At 41.8% G+C, this 19,875-nt stretch overlaps 3 protein-coding genes across 3 annotated transcripts; 1 reads left to right on the forward strand and 2 right to left on the reverse strand.

Moving 5' to 3' along the window:
• Positions 1–5,668: 5,668 nt before the first annotated feature.
• LOC128254033 (lipase 3) lies at positions 5,669–13,114 on the forward strand. The gene is made up of 5 exons (XM_052982803.1): positions 5,669–5,736; positions 6,287–7,127; positions 8,103–8,261; positions 11,659–11,743; positions 12,795–13,114. The coding sequence occupies exons 2-5, from the start codon at positions 6,456–6,458 to the stop codon at positions 13,112–13,114; spliced, it is 1,236 nt and encodes a 411-aa protein (XP_052838763.1). The 5' UTR covers positions 5,669–5,736; positions 6,287–6,455.
• Position 13,115: 1 nt separating this feature from the next.
• On the reverse strand, positions 13,116–17,545 carry LOC128253748 (ubiquitin-protein ligase E3C). Its single transcript, XM_052982400.1, has 8 exons — positions 16,924–17,545; positions 16,136–16,859; positions 15,662–16,073; positions 15,483–15,604; positions 14,657–15,421; positions 14,454–14,598; positions 13,697–14,396; positions 13,116–13,633 (listed from the first exon to the last, which is right to left on the reverse strand). Exons 1-8 carry the CDS (start codon positions 17,257–17,259, stop codon positions 13,466–13,468), a joined length of 3,372 nt encoding a protein of 1,123 aa, XP_052838360.1. The 5' UTR covers positions 17,260–17,545; the 3' UTR covers positions 13,116–13,465.
• A 662-nt stretch (positions 17,546–18,207) lies between these two features.
• On the reverse strand, positions 18,208–19,768 carry LOC128253749 (7-methylguanosine phosphate-specific 5'-nucleotidase). The gene is made up of 2 exons (XM_052982401.1): positions 19,560–19,768; positions 18,208–19,476 (listed from the first exon to the last, which is right to left on the reverse strand). Exon 2 carries the CDS (start codon positions 19,360–19,362, stop codon positions 18,406–18,408), a length of 957 nt encoding a protein of 318 aa, XP_052838361.1. The 5' UTR covers positions 19,363–19,476; positions 19,560–19,768; the 3' UTR covers positions 18,208–18,405.
• Between the last annotated feature and the right edge of the window lie 107 nt (positions 19,769–19,875).

A 19,875-nucleotide genomic window follows, 5' to 3' on the forward strand; every position in this document is an offset into this window, starting at 1 on the left:
TTGCCTGTGCAATGTCAACAATGAAACTAACGGCAGGAAGGAGGTCCTGTTCGCCCCAAACATCCTACCTTTTTGGACCCCATGACCTGAAGCTGCTGTTGTTTTTGCTGCTCCGGTGCTTATTTGAACAGCTCTTCACAAACAAGAACTTGGCAACATGGAAGCATTTACGAGCGCATTTCGCGCAACCATTTTGTTGCCTTGGCAGACAAACGGCTCAGCACGAGGCACTCGGCACTCGGCATTTGGCATTTGGCGGCTCCTGTCACAGGACATGGCCTAAACCTTGAGCACCAAAAGGGCTGCGAATCCGACTCCTCATCCGAATCCGATGTCAGAGTCGTGGAAAGCCGAGACAGACCAGGAAATGGAAATGGTAAATTCTGTTGGATTTATATTTTCATTAAAATATTCTCAAGTGGTAAGTGCTGCGAACCCTCAAATTATTTGCACTTCCATTAGGGCCAAGGATCAGCTAGAAAAATAAGAAACTTTCTTGTTTTTAATTAGATTATAATTATCATTAAAATATTACAAAAAAACTTATATTTTTATTTCTCGGGAGAATATTTATTGAAATAAAATGTTGTATTTTCCTTTGTGTACTTAAGTATGAAATTATTTTAAAAATTAAATTTATCAGTTGTGCATTATTGAATATTTTGTTTTAAGATCTAAAAAAATATATGGGGAGAAAAGTTCTATGTTCTTAATTTGCACTGAGGTTAAAAATTATTTTTCAAATGATACTTTGTTAATTGACCATAATCTACAATTAATTGTTTGTGACTTATGATGATATATTATGTTTATTATTGAGAATGCTCATAATATTTATCTTCCAGAGACAGCCAGAATATTATATATATATATATATATATATATCCTTGCAGCATTTTCATGGGAATCCAGTTCCTTTTAAATAATCCTTCCGAAGAAGCAAAAATAACTTCTTTAAGCTGGTTTTCCTTCACGAATTCATGCCCAGAGCCACAGGCCACTATTATTAATGATAAATAAGAGAGTGCGAGCCTGGCAGGGACAAAGCAAAATTGGAAGATTTTCGCTTGGGTACTCAATCAATTTACAATTCATGGTGTAAGCCCAGAAAAAGCCGTCGCTAGAAATCGAAATCAGTCGTCTGTGAATATTGCAAAATGAGCTTCCGCCCTTTGCCTTGGCAGCCAACTTCCGGCAACAATTTCCGTTTCCTCATTACCTTATTTTTTCATCGCCGAAGTCAGGACTTTTGCGAAAGCCCCCATCGAAGGGGGGCGTATCCTCCTCCATGGCCTCCTGCCATATGACAATTTATTACGCTCGGAGCTTCGATTTAAATTGCTTGACAATTATTACACAATGACGAAGGACGACGACGAATGAAAAATGTTCCTGTTCGACAATTTACCAAGCGGCACGCCCACACCCCCGCCCAGAATTAATGATGGCAAATTTGCAAAGTTCACAAATTTCTTATTAGTAGTCCATGGCTGAGGCAGTTGGCTTTTCCCGTTTCCGTCGCCATTTTCCTCACCATTTTCCTTACCATTTTCCGCCCTCATCAGCATTCGGCGGCCTGGGTTCATATTTCATTTTAGGCAGTTAGTTTTCCAGCGCATGAAAATGCGGATGAGGTGGAGAACGGTGAATGGTGAATGGTGCACCTTCCTGTGGTTTTAAGTTTTCGCACTTTTGCCACCCGGCAGAGCGAATTTTCCAAGCGCTCTAATTTGAATTTTAATTGAGGTTCTCTTTGTGGTTTCCCTTGTTTTTTTCCATCCCCGCGTTTTATTCCAGTTTGTTTGGTTGGTTGCTTGCTTTGAAAATTAACAATAATTATAAATAATTGATATGCCGAGCAGGTTTTCTTTTGGAGATGAAACTACGTGCCTGAGATTACTTTTTAGCGACACAAAAAATCAGGAAGTATGCATTATGATTATGATTTATTTCAAAGGCAAACTTGAAAATGTACCCAAATATTCTTTATGACTTACTAAGTTGGATTTATTTGGTGCTTTATCCCTCAATTGAAGTCCCTTTGTAAATGTTTGACAGCGGCAATAAATGAAAAATAAATGTTTATACGTTGCAAAATCAAATCAAAGTGAAAATCTTGTATATTTCATATGTACGATTCACAAAAAATGTACACGTAAATCATAAAAAAACCATTCATCAGCAACAAATAAATAAAAAATCAAACTGAATATGCAAATGTCAAACATATAAAAAAGGGGAGGAAACGCACCATATATCTGGTCTGATTATCCCGGCTGGTGTGTGCGGAAACATTGCTGTAAATATAAATTTAATTGCATGAAACAAAATACGCAAAAGAGCGTATTCCGCCATTGAATTGGCAAAGTTTTCACTGCGGGCGAGATGCAATTATTCCGCAGGCGGCCATAGAAATTGTAAATTGAAATGCGAACGCTTTATTGAATATTATTTTATTAAGCCCGCGCACCAAGGATAACACAACAGTGGAGGCACTCATTTTAATAAATCGTGATGGAAAATGTTGAGCTGCTGTTAAATCAATTAAATCGACAAAGCATAGATTAAAATGTTAAGGAATTATAAATTAAATTAATAATTTCTATAATGTATTTAACCATTGTGTATTTAAACATTAAGTAAATTATTTTTGTCGTCCCAAATAAGAAAAGAGTATTAATTTGCGAAGATTTAAAGACCAAATGCCAGATACCAGGAATTTATTCTAAAATTGACTTCTTGTATAGACTTTTTCTTTATTGGATTGATATAGTCAATGGTGCCCTATATTTATTACTAATACTTTCGATGGAACCTCAACTACTTATTTGTTTACAAACTACAAATAAACCTTAAAAATGAAAAATAAACTAAGTTTTGAATTTTTTTACAAATGTTTCGTGTATAGCAATCCTTGAAAAAATTGAAGTAGAAAATTTAAAATATTTGAAGCCTTATCAATATTACAACTAATCGATCAATGTTTGTACCTGACATTAACCCTTTTAATACTCTGTGTTTATCTCATTCAATACGTTAGCTTGCCTCAAATACCTCAGTTGCTTATGCCATCCATTTGGGTAAATGTGGAATTAATTAAAAATGCAGTCCTCATTAAATAATAAGAGGCATTTTCTCGAAGACCGAATGCCAGACAACAGACATAAAACATAAAACTCGCCCTGCATCTCGCATTTCACCTGACCAGAACAGTCTGGCGATGAATGATGAAGACGACGTTGATGATGACATTATCTCATGCTCATTGAACGCAAATGTGGCGTGCATACCATAAAAGAGCCAACAAAAGCTGGGCGGACATAAATGTAAGAATAGTTACAACAACTATGCATAACGAAGGCAAGATACGCTTCTTAATAATTTAATAATTTTTAAAATTGATTAAAAATATTTTTTTACTTTTTACTCAATTTTTAAATGTTTCATTTGACTATTTTGGAAATAGTAATTAATATGTGAGCGTTTCATTAAAATAAACCAATTTTATCTTAAATAAATAGGTTTTTTTTCAAAAAAAGAACTATTTTTATATTTTTCAAATCATTTAAAATATTTTAATATTAAATCATGCAATTTAATATGCATTGTTTGATTCAGTACAGCGATTTAATATTTAATTTTAAATATAAACTATAAAATTGTATATTCAATGGTCAGTTATTTTTTTTACAATTCCATTATTTATCAGTTTAGATGAGAGAATATATATATATTGTATTTCTGATATTTAAATCCATAATACTTGAATATATTCTAAGAACCTTTAAACGAGCAATTTTCATTAACTCCTACAAGATAATTTTCTCACATATTAATAAAAAATTAATAATTGAATAAAAATTAAATGTAGAGTATGACAAGGTCTGTGCTTAACAATAAACACCAAAATATGTACAGGCAAACATATTTGACAAGTGAATGCCCCATTCATTCCCCCATTTCCACCCGGTCCTTCGTCTAGCTTACCTTGTGTCACTCATTGTTTTGAATTGTTTTGAAAGGCTTTTGTATTGCAGCAATGAAATGAAAGTGGAGCTCGAGATGTGGTTTCTTTATTTCTGGAAAATACAAAGTCAAAAATGCGGTTTTTTTTTGCATGTCAAAATAGGTGAGTGATTGAGTGTCTCAAAATTAAGAGATGAAATACTGTTTTGCTTTGGCTATTCTTTAGCACACTGCCCTTTGTTTCGCTGGCGTTTTGGATTTTGGGCCAGCGAATTAAGTTAAAGCGCTAAAAGGGCATTTAAATTAACTTTAATAGCGGGGCCCATTCAGAAGCCCCCCGCCCAAAGTCCTTGGGGAAGTTCTCACAGCTCACGGGCCCCTCGAAAAGCCACACTTACGCCAAGTACTTAACAACTTTAATGAGCAGGGGATAGAAAGAAAGAAAGGAGCTGGAGCTGGAGCTGGAGCTGCGAAAAAAATCAACCTGCTACATTGGGGGGAGGAGCCAAAGTAGCCAACGCGCACTTAATACTAATGGCTGTCATTATCCTTTATCCTTTGGCTGTCGCAACAACTGTCTGTGCCACTATCCCTCTCTCTCACTCACTCACACACCCGTCTCACTCTCGCCCATTTTGGCCCTTTCTTTGCACGCACATTTATTAGGCCAACCAAAGCGCAAACTTCCCGCTGCCAAAAAAAATCCAGAAAAAAAAACAAAAAATGGAATAGCCAAGAACTTGGTAAAAACAAAGAAAAAATTAACTTAACTCAATTTACAAAAAACTTTTATTTCCTTTTTTTCTTGCTTGTTTTGTTAGCTGTTGACAAAAACAACGCAAAAAAAAAAAAAACCAAAAAACGAATTAAGCGCCAAGCCAGGGCAAACTTTAAGTAGCTTTTGTGCGAGAAAGTATTAAAATCGCTTTTTCAAATGGCTCCCAACGAAGTGGGCAGGGAATCTGTGCACAAAAGTAAGTGGCCAAAGGGATTCCACAGCCAGGCAAGTGTCCTTGAATCATATTTACTTAACTCGATGCTGGCTTTTGGCATGTTTTCGCCCCGCCCCGGGTTTTCTCTTTCTACATTCCATTTTCATTTGCCAGCAATTTCCTTTCTTATTTGAGTAAAATGAATTTCCATAAGACTGGCACACAAATTTAGTTCTTAAAACGCTTAATATGTGATGAGATCCGTTTGAACAGGGCTCTAAAAGTTTTCCGGTTTTGGGTCAAGTTTCGATTCAATGAGGTAAGAGTTTTTATCAAGAAGCTGCAGATTGAAAAGTTTACAAGGCACCCATTAAATGTTTGCATTTTCCTAAACTCTATTATTGCCTTCTCTATAATTGCTGGCCAGAGCAGACCACAGTTCTCCGATCCGTTCCATTATTCGGCGACATCGCATCTATGCTGTTGTAATAATTTCACACGCTCTGTGCCGCGGTCGTTTTAATTAGCACGATTGCATTTTCAACACGTTCAAGCCATTCAGTTTGTAAATCACATAGGCTGCCCAACATGTGCTGTCCACTGTCATTCAGTCATTCAGTCAGTCATTCAGTCAGTCAGTCACACACTCATTATACATGATATGTAGTGATACGTTGGTACATATTTGATTTCGTCTCCGTATGCATTGTGCAGCAGATTGCGGTTTGTCGCTCTTCAGTTCACCGCTGTCATAGCAACAATATACAGCCAAATCGGCGTAAAGCTGGGAGTAAATTAATCCAACTAATTAGAACATAAGGGTCCAGGTCCAGAGTGGGTAATTCGATCAAGTATTCAGACTGGTGATAAATAACAAAATTGTTTCTAGTATAGTTTTCAAGTAATTAGATCAAGTAATAGGAAAATCTTAATGATTTATAGCTCTAATTTCAAGAGAAGAACAGACTCTATTTAACATAATAACATAAGCCCTGAAATATTAATACAAAAATATGAAACAAAAACTAAAAACATGATGATGTAATTAATAACATATTTTAAACCAATTTCCAATAGAGAAATTGTACATTTCAATAAAATAAAATGGTAAATGGTATAAAATGGTAAAATATTGTGCATTACTATTATAAGTTGAACTTTGTTTTATAATGTATTTTTTTGTTAAATCATAATCAGTTATACAACTGAAATTATATATCTAGCATACACTAATTAACATTTTTAGCTAATGCAACATATTTGAAACCAATGCAAGTACTAAAACATTCTAGAGATAAGAGTTACTGCATATTTTAACGTTTCTAGGCCACCTATGTGGTTGTCATCAATTGTCAGTCAACAAAAGTTGAAAATGTGTTTATTTATAGCTCCCATTCAGAGTGCCTCCCCCGGCGGGCCAAGCCCCATTCTCGGCCCACATTGCGTATACGCAAAAACAAAAACCGAAAGCGAATGCACCGATGGCCGCAGTATCCATTCGCACGTCACGTGGCAACAATCATGTCTTAAAGGCCGCACTCCTATCCAACGAACATTATGTGTAGTGTCGGCTTGGTGTTGTGTGCACTCGTAGTGGTGATCGGTTCGATTGACTTGGTGGGGGGTCAAAGCTCGTCGTCCGCGCTGATCGATTCCGTTTGCCAGGCGGTCCAGCGACAGCAGCTCGAGTGCCAAGTGCATCGCTTGGAGACCGCCGATGGTTATAGATTAAGTGTCCACCGCATTCCCGCGCCGAGGAGTGCCCAGTGCATTCAGCCGCAGCAGCAATTGCGGCCCTTTCTGCTCATGCACGGCCTGCTCGGATCCGCCGGGGATTTCGTGGCCGGCGGAAGGGGCAGGTCCTTGGCCTTGGAGCTGCACGCCCGCTGCTTCGACGTCTGGCTGGGAAATGCCCGGGGCACAACCCATTCCCGCGGGCATCGGAGCCTCGCGACAAGTGACGCCCGCTTCTGGCAGTTCAGTTGGCACGAGATTGGCATCTACGACCTGCCCGCCATCGTGGATTACGTGCTGGCGAGGACGCACCGCCGCCAGCTGCACTACGTCGGCCACTCGCAGGGGACCACGGTGCTCCTGGTGCTCCTCTCACAGCGGCCCGAGTACAATGCACGGTTCGCCAATGCGGCTCTGATGGCGCCGGTGGCCTTTCTCAAGCACCTCAGCAGTCCGCCACTGCGCTTGCTGGCCAGTGACAGCTCAGCGGTCACGGTGCGTATACTTGATGCGATTGTCAAGTGCCCTGAGTGCTGAACAAGTGATAAGCTGTTGTCACTGGCAGCAAAACTTTACTTGAAAAGATTATAATTTGTTTCTTTTGCGTTAACAGCAAGCTTTTAATCCAAAAACTACACGGTAAAGAAAAATAGCAAATTTACAAATTAAAGCTTTTTTGGTGGTTGAGTGCCAATTAAATAAGCAGAGTAATTCTTAAAACTTGTATACATCCAGAAAAAAAAGGCAAAGTAAAATTTAACATTAAAATGTTTGAATGTAACATTGTTTATCCAATTTTAAATATTTTTTCATTTTAAATCTAAATTTTTTCATACTGAAAAATAAAAATTAAAATGAAACACACTTTGATTTAAAAAAACACCGAAAGTTTTTATTTTAAAGCGAAAATAATTGTATTTCTCATGTTCTGATATGCTTAAATTGAGCAAAAAATTGCTGGCAAAACATTTAACTTAATTTCAACTTTATTTACAAAAAATGTCTGAATAATTGTTTTAAGTCTAATTACAGCAACGAATTAATGTTTTAATTTAAGACTTTAAACGTATTTTATAAATTATTTAATAAAGTTAAATGCAGATTTTAAATTTGAATAGTTAAACCCATTTCCCCTCAAAATCAAAACAAAACTAATAAAAAAAATGTTCAATTTGTAATGGTTCTACTAATAACCGAAAATTTATTTATGACTCAAATAAGTTTTAGTGTATAATTCGATTTTGTTGACAACTTAACTTTAATGATAATATTGCGATAAACAAACTAAAACTAAACTAAAACATTTTAGTATTTTATTTGAATTAACTCAATAGCGATCGAGTGAACAGTATATGTTTGATTTTAAAATAGTTTTATTTATTTTAATTGTGAATAACCTTGCCCAAAGATAAAGTAAAACTTGTATGACCATCGGAACCATTTGGAACTGATGGCATTTCCTCCGTGCAGCTGCTGCTCAATAAACTTGGCCTCCACGAACTGCTACCGGCGACGGCGTTGACCCAGGTGGGCGGGCAGTTCTTCTGCACCGCCTCCACGCCCACCTACGCCCTCTGCACCCTCTTCACCTCCCTCTACGTGGGCTTCAGCGACTATCCATTGGATCGTGTGAGTACGATTATATATGCGGGCCATAATTTAGCCAACAAAGCGCCCCCGAAAACTTTTTTCTTCTTGTATGCAAAAGTTTTTATTGCACTCTGCGGAGTGAGCCCAGCGTTTTACTCCCCCGAACCCCCAACCCTCCTACCTCACAAAAACACACAGAAACAGACAAACACACGAGGTGGGTAAAGGGGTGGAGGCCTTAGTTTCGGTAATAAAAGTTATTTGAATTTAAATGCGTAAACGAGCTTCTCCTGCCGGGCAAAGCTTCCTGGTTGAAAGTCAGGCCAAAACTATTGTGGATGTGGATACAGTGGGGGCGATTTCGATGGAGGCGAAATACCGGACAAAAAGGGTTAATTGGTGGCAGCATTCAACTTGTCCATTTTCTGGAATAAATTAAGATCGGAAACCTCTTAATGAACATTTATTTTAATTATTAATTTTTTTTTAAATATATAAACAAATTCTTGCAAGATCTGAATCTGATCTGACTTTAACTTTAAATTAATTAAAGTGTTGTAATTTATCTGTGCTAAGAGTTATCTTCATAAAATTCAAAAAACAAATATTTAGGGCATTGCCCAAGCAGACTTTGACGAAGGCAAAATTCCTGCAGTAATGTGCAACCAAAAGGTGCTTTAAACTTTTCCCCCACCCCACTCACAGAATGCCGCTCCAGCTGGCGGCTAACTAGAGTATAACACACATTACGTATACGCCACGCTGCCTTAAACACTTTTTGTTTCCCGCGCACACGGTACATTTAAATTTTGTTTTGCCGTGAAATATGGCAAATAAATCGCGTCCGTGTAACGAAAGAAAAAAAACTTTATGGCTTATCTGTGTGTTCGGAGTGTTTCGGGGGCGCGTGCTCAAAAGGCTTAGCATCTGAAGTGAGTTAGTTTGGGTGTTTTTTCGGGGGCGGCAAATGTGGGGGTCAGGCCCTGGCGCCAAGTGCTGCTTGTAAGTTATTAAAGTGGGGGGCTTTGGCCAATTGGCTGCGGCCCTGGACACTGTGCTGCCCGAACTGTGTTTGGACTTTTTATAGTTGCCGAGAGAGCACAGAAATAAAGGGTTAAAAAGTTCTCGTGGATATAGTACTTAAATCTTTTCACATATGCGGCCATAAATAAGCATTTCAAGTGCTGAATAATCCAAGGGTTAAGTGAGAGATGGACCGAGAAATGCATTGTTTAACTCTAAATTGGAGTGCGCAAACAAAAATAAATTTTATTAAAAGCGACAAGCATTATAACGGAGATATTAAAAGGAGGAACCTTTATTAATGAACTAAATAAATTAACTCACAAACAAAAAAATTTATTGTAACTTTTAGCTTTAAAATATATTGCAAATTAATTAAGTTGAATATATTAAACTTAATTAAATTAAATTAAATAATGTTAGTTTATGAGGACTTTTCAGCTTCTAAATTAGCATTTATTTAAGAAAAGTTTATCCAATTTATAAATGCCTTAACTAGAAATAGTTGCAAAATCAAATTTACAAACTATTGTTTCCAATTCAAATGCATAACTCGCAATGCCAACGGATGCGAGTAAATAACAAATTCTCGGAGCTACTGCCACTTGACACAAGAGTCGTATCTATACAAAGAGTCATAACTTCCATAAAAAGTCAACAAACCAGAACCAGCAGCGAAAAATTGTTAAGCAAATACAGTGAAAAGACGCCGAGCTTGAGCAAATGGAGCGGGGCGATACTTGTGACAACTGCCGAACATGCCACACCACACAGATAGAAGTCCGAATAAATATTTGTGCATATTAAGTAACCCCTGTAACCCCCGGTAACCCCAGAAAGTTCAACACTCTTGGAAAACTGCACTGCGTCGAATAAGATTCGAGCTGGAATAAAAAATAAAAAAATAACACGAGATGTAAGAAAAATAAATGCAAAAGGAAACGAAACGAGAGGAAAAGAAAAGAAAAACTCGGGGAAACACAAACAAGCTGGCGGCACAAAATTGCCAGTATTTGCCACAAGTTGCTGGCTGGCTGCAAAAAGAAACAAAGCTGAGAAAAAAATGGGGAAATGCAACGGCCAGGCGGAAAATCAAATAAACATCAAAACAAAAAAAAATATGTCGCCGCAGGACGCATGCAACATTTCAATAGCCTGTCATGGCAATTTAAAGTCGGTGCGATTTACATAAAATTCTATAACCGAAGAGTCGTAGCGACATCCCCCAAAAAAAATGACAAGCATCAGCACATCGGCAAAAAGTGAACTTTTTTTAAAGCAGATATTGTGTTTAAACAAGGATGCTCGGATTTAAATGGAATTTTAAAACTGAGCAATTAAACGGTTTAAAACCTTAAGCATTTTTTTAGGGAAATGTAATGACTTGGGAAATTAATTGATTCGTTCTTAATTTTTCTCCTTATTTAATATAAATTTAAAATACAGAATTAAATTACGTATGATAAGCCAGCAAAATCTATATATTGATTTGTAATTATTTTTTCTCCTTAATAAACATAAATTTAAAAGGTCAGAAATAACTTACGATTATAAATCAGCAACAGAACATATTAATTCGGGATAATAATTGATTTGTAATTATTTTTTCCCCTTATTAAACATGAATTAAAAAAAAAGAATTTAACTAACGTACGATTATAAAAACAGGTTTTTAGAGCAATAACTTACAGCAACAAGAAAAGTAATTAATTTAAAAATTAAAAAAAAATCTTGCATTAAAAGCAAACACAGTTGAGCTCATTTTCCACTTAATATGAAAACATCAAAAGGCCCATGAATATATGTATGTGTTTGGAGGGGCAGAAGCTGCTTATCCTTACATCAATATTTTTTCTAGAAACTACTTTATTTTGTCTACGTCTTGCCTGCTTTTCAAATCTGTTGGCAATTTCAATCAGTGGCCTTCGGGGCAATAGCAGTATCAATATCAATATCAATCTCAATCTCAATGTAAAAGTGAAAAGCTCATTGCACTTACCTTAATCAGAGGTTGAGGCGAATAAGCAGCTAATTTCAAAACAAATACTCACAATATAAATTCAGCTTCCCCGCAGCCGCAGGATCAAAGCAAGGACCTCTTGGTCTTTTAACCCGAGACCTCGCTCCTGTGCCCGCTCATGTGTGAGTGGCCGTGTGTGTGAGTGTTTGTGTGTTTGTGTGCCTGTGTGCACTTCCGCAAATGCTTTGTGTCGCAATGAAACGGAAATAGCAGCCTGAACACACACACACACTCATACATACATGAGTGGTCAGGCGAGAGAGAGAGAGAGGGAGAGAGAGAGAGGAAGAGATGGAGAGAGAGGGGTCCTGTTTCCGGCCGCTGCTCATAAAATTTAAACGTTTCGAGAGTTTAAGCCTAACAAAATGGCCTTCCCTCTGCTCCTTCCTGCAGAACATCTTGCCACGCATCCTGGAGACGACGCCGGCGGGCATTTCGCGGGGCCAGCTGCAACATTTCGGCCAGCTCATCAATAGCGGTAAGTCGGCCAGCAGACATATGCACAGATGCACTGCGAGAAATCAGAAAAGAATTTATTAATTTCATGAAGATTTGAAGTTTCAACATAAAACCATTTACTTGGATTTAATATGTTTTATACCCTTGCAGAGGGTATTATAATTTCAGTCAGAAGTTTGCAACGCAGTGAAGGAGACGTTTCCGACCCTATAAAGTATATATATTCTTGATCAGCATCACTAGGAGAGTCGATCTAGCCATGTCCGTCTGTCCGTCTGTCCGTCTGTCCGTCCGTTTATATGCAAACTAGTCTCTCAGTTTTAAAGCTATCTGCATGAAACTTTCCCAAAAGTTGTCTTTCTATTGCAGGTAGTATATAAGTCGGAACGAGCCGGATCGGACGACTATAGCATATAGCTCCCATAGGAACAATCGGAAAAATAAATGAAAAAAAATTATAACTTTGCTGTTTTTTAATTTTTTGTTTAGTTCTTCGACATATAGTAATGGTAAAATATTTCCGATTTACGGTTTAAATTTCATCAAAATCGGACGACTATAGCATATAGCTCCCATAGGAACAATCGGAAAAAATAAATGAAAAAAAATTATAACTTTGCTGTTTTTTAATTTTTGTTTAGTTCTTCGAAAAGGCATTTAAAATTACAAAAAAAAAAAATTAGTAATTTAAATATATTAAGTCTTGTGTAAACTACAGACTGTAAGTATTAAATTAATAATAAATATAAATAATTCAACCCCTTTACTTCTTAGTTTTGTACCCATTTTTAATACACATGAGTTTTGTTTTGATACTTTCGTGGTGTTAATTTAAAACTCACCTTATTGAGAAATTTTTCGTACCCAGTAGTTTAACATTCTTGTAACAATAGTTTAGTTTTTATGACAATTTTTATTGGGTTTAGCCAATAATTTAAAGGTAAAAAACTTTTAAATATATAGTATTCCAAATTCTTGACTATTTGCCCTAATTTTTCACTGTGCATCAGTAGAGTATGGAAGTGGAGTCACTGAGATTACCATTGATGTGTATTATGTTTCGTCCGCAGGCAAATTCCAGCAGTACGACTACCGCTCGCCGAGACTGAATGCGCTGCGATATGGCCAGTCCACGCCCCCCTCGTACAAGTTGGCCAACGTTCGCCTGGAGCTGCAGATCTTCCACGGCAACCGGGACGCACTGTCCAGTCGGGCGGATGTGCAGCGCCTGGTCAACGAACTGCGAAACAGCAACACCCAGATGTACCAGGTGCCCGGCTATAATCACGTTGACTTTCTGTTTGCCCTCTCCGCGCCGCAGTTGGTCTACGAACGAATTATTCAGCAGGCCTGGCAGTTGGACGCGCAATCGGTGGCACTTTCACAATAAAGAAGTTCCATCAAACGTGCGGACTGACAACGCTTGCCCTTTATTGTAATATTCTTAACTCGCTTTGATTTACATTTATATATTTTGTTATACGAAAAACAAACTCAAACGAACTACAAAGAAAAACTTGGATAAACAGACCTCATAAGCTTCATACTTTACACTAAGCAATTACGTTAATCAAAATGTACATTGGTTGTAAATTAACTGGAATAGTTTGCCTGCCTGTGACCATCTGTCCTGCGATCCTTTTTCTCTGCCAGGTGGGTAACTTGAAGGGGATTTTATTATTCGTTTCAGGGGGCTGTGACTTTTGGATATGTTTCGAGGGGGTTTCTGCGGCCTGACAGATTAGCTGAGTTCAAAGCCAGCGCCGGACTGAATGGCATAGAGCAGCTTTTCACGCATTTGTTCCACATTGTTAAAGGGCGGAAGCTTCAGCAGATTGGTGCAGGTGCTGGCCGTGGGCAGGCGTTCCATGTCCCCAGCGTTTTGGATAAAGAAGGGCGGGTCCAGGTCCTGTTAAATTAAAGCAAATTGATTAAAGCACTAAACAGACTAAACTGACTGCTCGATACCAACCTTAAAGCCCAGCAACGGTGGCCTAGAGCAGCTGGTGACGAACTTGAGCAGCTGCCTGCGCTGCAGATCATCGAAGCCTTCCAGAGCCTCCCAAAACGCCACAATCGAGGGGTGTTCGGGAGTGAATTCACCGCCGTATTTACAGTGCTTCTTAAGATCCTCCAGGTCGATGGGTATCTCGGCACCCGAAATGAGTATTTGCAGCTCCTTGTTGCTGAACATGTACAGCCATTCGATGGGCAGGACGTTTGATAGACCCTTGCGGAAGGCGTTGCAGTGACGACGTATCTGCACATTGAGCTTGTAGTCGGCTATCAGCTGGAGATACTCAATGCGATTCGAGTTGGTCACCGGAATGCTCTGGCCCTGCGGCTTCAGCTCGACAATCTGCGTCTGGCCCAGCGAACTGCTGGCCACGGTGAAGTCCAAGTTCAGTTCACTAACATCGCCCGTGTAGTCCTTCAAGTACAGCAGATTGCGGTACAGCTCCGGATCCAAGGAGGCCAACTGATGGATGTCCACGTCCGAGTATTTGCCAGCTAGCTTGGTGAGGAAGAACTCGGCCAGTGGCAGCTCCACCAGCAGGTTCTCATAGATGGACTTGCCCAGGATGCGACCAATGAAGTAGTAGTGCTTCTCATAGTCTTCGAAGAGATCGGCCACATTTGGATTGGGATAAAGCTTGTTGTCCGTGGTTACCCTGGTTATACGAGGGCAAAAATTAGACTGCTATCTTCAAAAATATATCAAAACTTACATAAAGAAGCCACGATTTGGATCAAAGGAAGTTTTGATCAGTTCCGAAAGGAATTCGCGGAAAACTCCACCACCATCGATGCCAGCCTCATCGAGTCCCAGCGAGGAAACAAACTGTATGCGGAACTTGAAGCGCAGGTCCGGTTCTACAATTTTAGGTCAATTAATTACATAGTGAAACATATTTGAAAAAACAGCACTTACCATTTTCCGGACGCAGCTTGTCATAGGCATCCTCGTACAGATGCGACCGCCTCACAGTGATCATGACGGAGGGACCCTGGAGGAAGGCTTGCAGATTGCCCTGCACCCGCATCTTGTTGGCCGCCACCAAACCCTGCAGAATGCTCACCCGCTTGTTGAAGGCCACCACAAAGGGTATCTCGCGCAGAATGGTTATGGAGCGAATCTGCTTGGTGGACATGGGCGGACCGTTCTCGAAATCCTCGCGCGTAAAGTCGCGTATGGGCTGGAAGGGTCGAATGCCGCGCAACCGACTGCTATGGGTAAGCGGTAGATCTGTGGGCCTGTCCAGCGGCAAATCCAACCGTGTGACAGTCCAGTGTGCCTCTGGGCAGAATCCCAAACGCAAGTCGCGTGTGTGAATCTGGTTGAGCACAAAGACGACCACATTGAGCAGGTTGGCCCAGATTTGCTTCTGGTGGCGCAACTTCTTGTCGTCGGCCTCCGTGTGGCCCAGCACACTGCGGTAGTTGGCCAAATTGCTGCGAGTCTCTGGAAAGGCCAGCTCCACCAGGCCCATGCTGATGTCCTTCAGTGTCTTGGACATTTGTACGATTTCCGCTATGGAGAAGGGCATTAGCCGCACATGGTTAATGGTGGTCTGGACCTGCAACAACAGATTGTTCTCCCCAAACTCCACATCATGAAGAGTGGGCAGTAGCCGTCCGAAAAGCATGCAAAAGGTGGCCAGTAGTGGAATAGTGCGATCCACTCCTTGTTGTTTGGCTGCGGGTTAAATCTTGTCTTTGAAAAGGCAACTAATAATAAAGTTTTATGCGATACTCACGCACAACACCCTTGGAGATAAGTGTTAGTGGGGCAGAGAAGCCCATTTGGGTGGACTCTGCGGCCAACTTGAACCAGACAGCGCGTATGAACTTGGGCGTAAAAGCCAAAGTATACAGTAATCTAAAAGGGACTCAGATTAGATAGCGAAAAGGCCACTTATGCAATGGTGTATCTCACTTGTATTCGAAGACCGCATGCTTGTTGTAGATCATCAGGTTGTGACATATCTCGCAGAGCGCATAGATGAGCTGAGTGTTCTCGATGTGCGGATCCAGTTGCTGGACAATGAAGTTCACGCGCTCCGTTTCGTTCAGAATGGCAATGGACTCCAGCAGACAGTCGCGCTCCTTGACAGTCAGCTCGTTGCTGCTGGTTCGGCAAGTCTGTTCCATGTCGTAGTCCAATGTGCGGGCCGAGGGCAGCTCCTCTTCCTCTTCCGAGTCCTCGGACTCATCGTCGCTGTCCCTGTGACGATGGGGGGCATTGGCATGGCCGCGCAGCGTGGACTTGGGCAGCTGCAGAATATTGGGCATCATTTCGGCAATGAGGCGCACATAGACCACCAGCAAAGAGTTGTGCTGCAGGGAGGCTGCAAGGGGAGGAGGATTAATTACTGCCTAATATAGGGTTAGTACTTCGTTTAAAGCTCACCCAACTGCCTGCGATCCAGCACCAGCAGGGAGTTCAGCAGAAACGAAGAGAACAGCGAATCAAAGCGCTTAATCCTCTGGCCCGTTTCCGCTCCGTGGAACAGGAAACTGCGCCGAGTGGACGTGCTCTCCGACTCCACCGCTAACCCAACCGATTCCAGCACGCCGAAGAGCGAGCGCATGAGCAAGTCGAAGGGAAAGTCCGCGTTCAGGGCAAAGCAGGGCAGCAGAAAGTACCGCAGCGCATCCGTGTGCGGCGTGGCCAGAATGTCCCGGATGAAGTTGTGACAGACGGCCAGCGACATGGACGACAACGGGCCGCCGGCAGAAGCCCTCTTGGCCACCGCCAGCGGACGCAGCAGCAGCTGGAGCAGCGCCTCGGCCAGCGGACTGGGGGCGTGCAAGGTCTCGCCGTCCAATGGCGGACACTTGTCGTCCAGCAGCCGTCGCAAGCGCAGAAAGTAGTTACGGGCAATCATGAAGCCAAAGACGCGCTCCAGATACCGGAACAGCAGGGCCTCGTCCTCCACATAGCGCTGCACGGAGGATACGGTGGTGAAGGTCTCCAGCATGCGCAGCGGAATGGCCTGGGCCGAGTGCGACTGGCTCAGCTGAAGCAGGCAAGTGTCCAGCAGCTTGCAGAGCCGCAGAAGCCACATGGAGTCGCGCGAGGAGTGCTGCAGCAGGCGGGCCGGCTGGCGCAGGATCTGCTGGCAGACCTCGATCTGTGGGTGGAATTGGGGGGATCATTGGGGGAGAGTGGCAATGAGTAAGCCATGGCAAGCTCACCAATCGCTCGCCATCCCTGGCTTCCCGACTGCTGTAGAAGAAGTTGAGGCGACGCAACAGGAAGGTCAGGCTCTCGTCCTCCGCCATGCGATCCTTGTGGGCCATCAGGTAGCCATCGAAGGCCTCCCGCTCCGCCCGCTTGCGCCGCTGGCGGTGGATAAAGGAGCGGGCGTAGGACTGCAGCACCACTGCCCCGTTCTCCTTCTGGCGCAACTCGTTGCGCTTCTGGCGCTCCTGGGCGGCCTTCCGGATCACGGTGTCCCGGTCGCAGGTGTGCGACGCGCCGCCCAGACTTTGCACCGGCCTGCGGCGATACTCCCCGTCGAATCCGAACATGACGCAGCGTTTTTGGGGTACTTTTAGTGGCCCGGATCGGTCTGAATCCACCAGCCTTTTGCTACCACTCGCTCAGTCAACCCTCCTCCACATTCTTCAACTGGCTGCGGACGCGGACGGAATACTGCGATTCCGCGGTGGCTGTGGTACACTTGCTCCCCGATCAAAAATCTATAACTTTGCACGCTTTCCCTCCCGACACGTTCGAATTTAAAATGCGTAAAACCCAAATTTGCAAATGATTTGTATATTTCTCTTGTATATTTCGATAGCAACTTATCGACAGCTGGGCCATCACTAGCTGGAATGACTGGCACCTCGCCCATCCCTAGTCGAAGGGGCATTCCCGATTTAAGTTTCGATAAATCTCCATTCGAAAATTCCAGAATTTCTTTTGCGGTGAAATCGACTGTTGTATTGTAAACAAAACGTTACACTATTTAGAATGTCACATTATAGGACATTATCCAAAGCTAACATTTAATTTAAAGTACAATTAGTATATGTATTACCTATTTTATAAATAGGTAAGTTTTAAGACAAACTGGTTTTAGTATTTATGAAAGTCGGGCAACTGTATGCAACTAGATTTTATAATTATTTCTAGGTTTTTGTGTTTTATATGCCAAAACAAATTTGAACAATAAGGAAAATTCCTACAAAATTTAATCAATAAATAATAATTTGACTGAAAAAAAGTATAACTTCAATGTTTTTTTTACATACACGCTTATAAATCAAAATTTAAATGTTTTAAAGACTATGTATTTTTGCATTAGCTAAAAGAGTTCACAATCTTCTGCTTGCCGAAGTTGGCTTCATTTCTTGTTGTATAATGAATTGTTAAACAATTTTTAAAAGAGCATGCTTTAGTTAATTTGTTGTAACTTCTTAGTTCCGATCGATGTAAAAAAAATACTTTTTCAAAAGAATCACATCAATAACTAGTCTCTTTGCAAAGCACAACGTTGTCTTTAATACGATTTGAAAACATGAAATATACATTCATTTGTTATGATGAGTGAAATAGTTAGCCTAAACCACCTAATTAGTAGCTTCTGTTGTTTTTCAGTTAGCAGCTTTCCCGCTAATGAGAGAGCAGGAGCCGCTACGAGTACATTTCAGACTGGCCATTCCCGGCGAGAATTAGAGCGAGCTCTGCCTGGCGGCCTGTAGGTTTAGCTGGTGCTGCTTCTCGATGAGGGCGAGCAGGGTACGCGGCACATCCATGGTCTGGTCGTCCACGAGGACGATGTCGAATGTGTCCATATACTTGTCCATGTTGGCCTCCACGTGATCGAACAGGAAACCGATCTTCATGATGTGCGACGAGGCTGGCACCCCGGAGGCCATGTCCGCATCCCCAATGGAGTCGCCCATGACGATGATGTGGTCCCTGGTGTGCACCAGGTCGTAGTAATCGTTGCCATCCAGCACGGTTTCGTTTTTGTTGAACGTGTGAATCATGGGCTGCTGAAAGCCATCCAGCAGTCCATCCTTAAACTGCAGGAAGTTGGACACGACTTTCACGTTCGGATGCAACACGTTGGCCTGGCGCAACACCGAGACCACCGAGTTGCCCAGTCCGGCGGAGAAGACCAGCGTGGGAATGCCCAGACGCTGCAGGTCGGCGAAGAACTCGTGGGTTCGGTCACGTAGCGCATGCTTGTACTTGCTGGCTATCTGATCTATTTCCGACTGGTCGAAGGCGAAGCCGCTGGTCAGCTCGCCCGACTTGGTCCACCACTCGATCATGTACTGCACCTTCTCGGCGATGGGCATGTGCGGATCGATCTCGATGGGCCGGTACTTGTGGTACAGCTTGTCCGTCTCCTCCTTGAAGTTCTTCGGCAGCGATTGGCAGGCATTGAAGATTCCGAAACTGGAGGGCACTGCTCCGCCGTCCTCCGTGCGCTGCTTGGTGATGGTGTAGTCGAAGTCGGAGACCACCTGCATCCGCTCCGGACCGCCCATGATGAATTCGTTGATGATGCGCTCCACTTTGGCCGGATCCCGCATGCGGCAGTGGTCCTGCTTCAGCGCCGGAATGTCCTGAATGAGCCATCGATTTGCGGTGGACTCTTGCTTCTCGTCACAGCCCATCTTGAGTAGTCTTCTCGTCCAGCAGCTCAGAGGTCTTCCCCTGATCACGGTGACTAAATATCTGCGGTCTGTAGTCTAGGGGAACTAGAATGGCTGAGCTTTTGCCAGCGATATCTGCAAATTGTTTAGGCAAGCGATTTAGTAGCACTTATATTTTGCCGATCGTCTGTATTAGTGGTTCTATATCTATGGCTGACCTTGGGCGAGTGTTTTGCCAATTGTTGTTGCTCTGCGTGCGGCGTTCGCCGTTATCAGCTGACGATCGAAGCTCCGATATGACTAGCTTTTTATGTATATCAATTATGTCCAACAACAATAAGCAAATGCAACCGGCTGAGTAAACAATGGTTTTAGTTTTAAAACAAGTTTTCTTTTGATCCGTTTCCGTTGGTCCACATTGGTGCTAAAAACAGCTGTTCGCAGGCGAAATGAATGGAATCGGAACGGGAACCAGCTGATAAGTGCGCCAATTTATCAAAACCCGAATTTCAGATTTTGGTGTTACTATTAATT

The sequence above is a fragment of the Drosophila gunungcola genome (assembly GCF_025200985.1).
Source record: "Drosophila gunungcola strain Sukarami chromosome 2R unlocalized genomic scaffold, Dgunungcola_SK_2 000004F, whole genome shotgun sequence".
NCBI classification, from domain to species: domain Eukaryota; kingdom Metazoa; phylum Arthropoda; class Insecta; order Diptera; family Drosophilidae; genus Drosophila; species Drosophila gunungcola.

Bases quoted from the DNA above. Each gene is read 5' to 3' on its own strand.
- LOC128254033 (XM_052982803.1), top strand. From the start codon at position 6,456: ATGTGTAGTGTCGGCTTGGTGTTGTGTGCACTCGTAGTGGTGATCGGT. The intron at 7,128-8,102 runs GTGCGTATACTT...TCCTCCGTGCAG, and splicing joins GTGACAGCTCAGCGGTCACG to CTGCTGCTCAATAAACTTGG. The intron at 11,744-12,794 runs GTAAGTCGGCCA...TTTCGTCCGCAG, and splicing joins CGGCCAGCTCATCAATAGCG to GCAAATTCCAGCAGTACGAC.
- LOC128253748 (XM_052982400.1), bottom strand. From the start codon at position 17,259: ATGTTCGGATTCGACGGGGAGTATCGCCGCAGGCCGGTGCAAAGTCTG. The intron at 15,422-15,482 runs GTGAGTATCGCA...TTTAACCCGCAG, and splicing joins TATCTCCAAGGGTGTTGTGC to CCAAACAACAAGGAGTGGAT. The intron at 13,634-13,696 runs GTTGGTATCGAG...TTAATTTAACAG, and splicing joins CACCGTTGCTGGGCTTTAAG to GACCTGGACCCGCCCTTCTT.
- LOC128253749 (XM_052982401.1), bottom strand. From the start codon at position 19,362: ATGGGCTGTGACGAGAAGCAAGAGTCCACCGCAAATCGATGGCTCATT.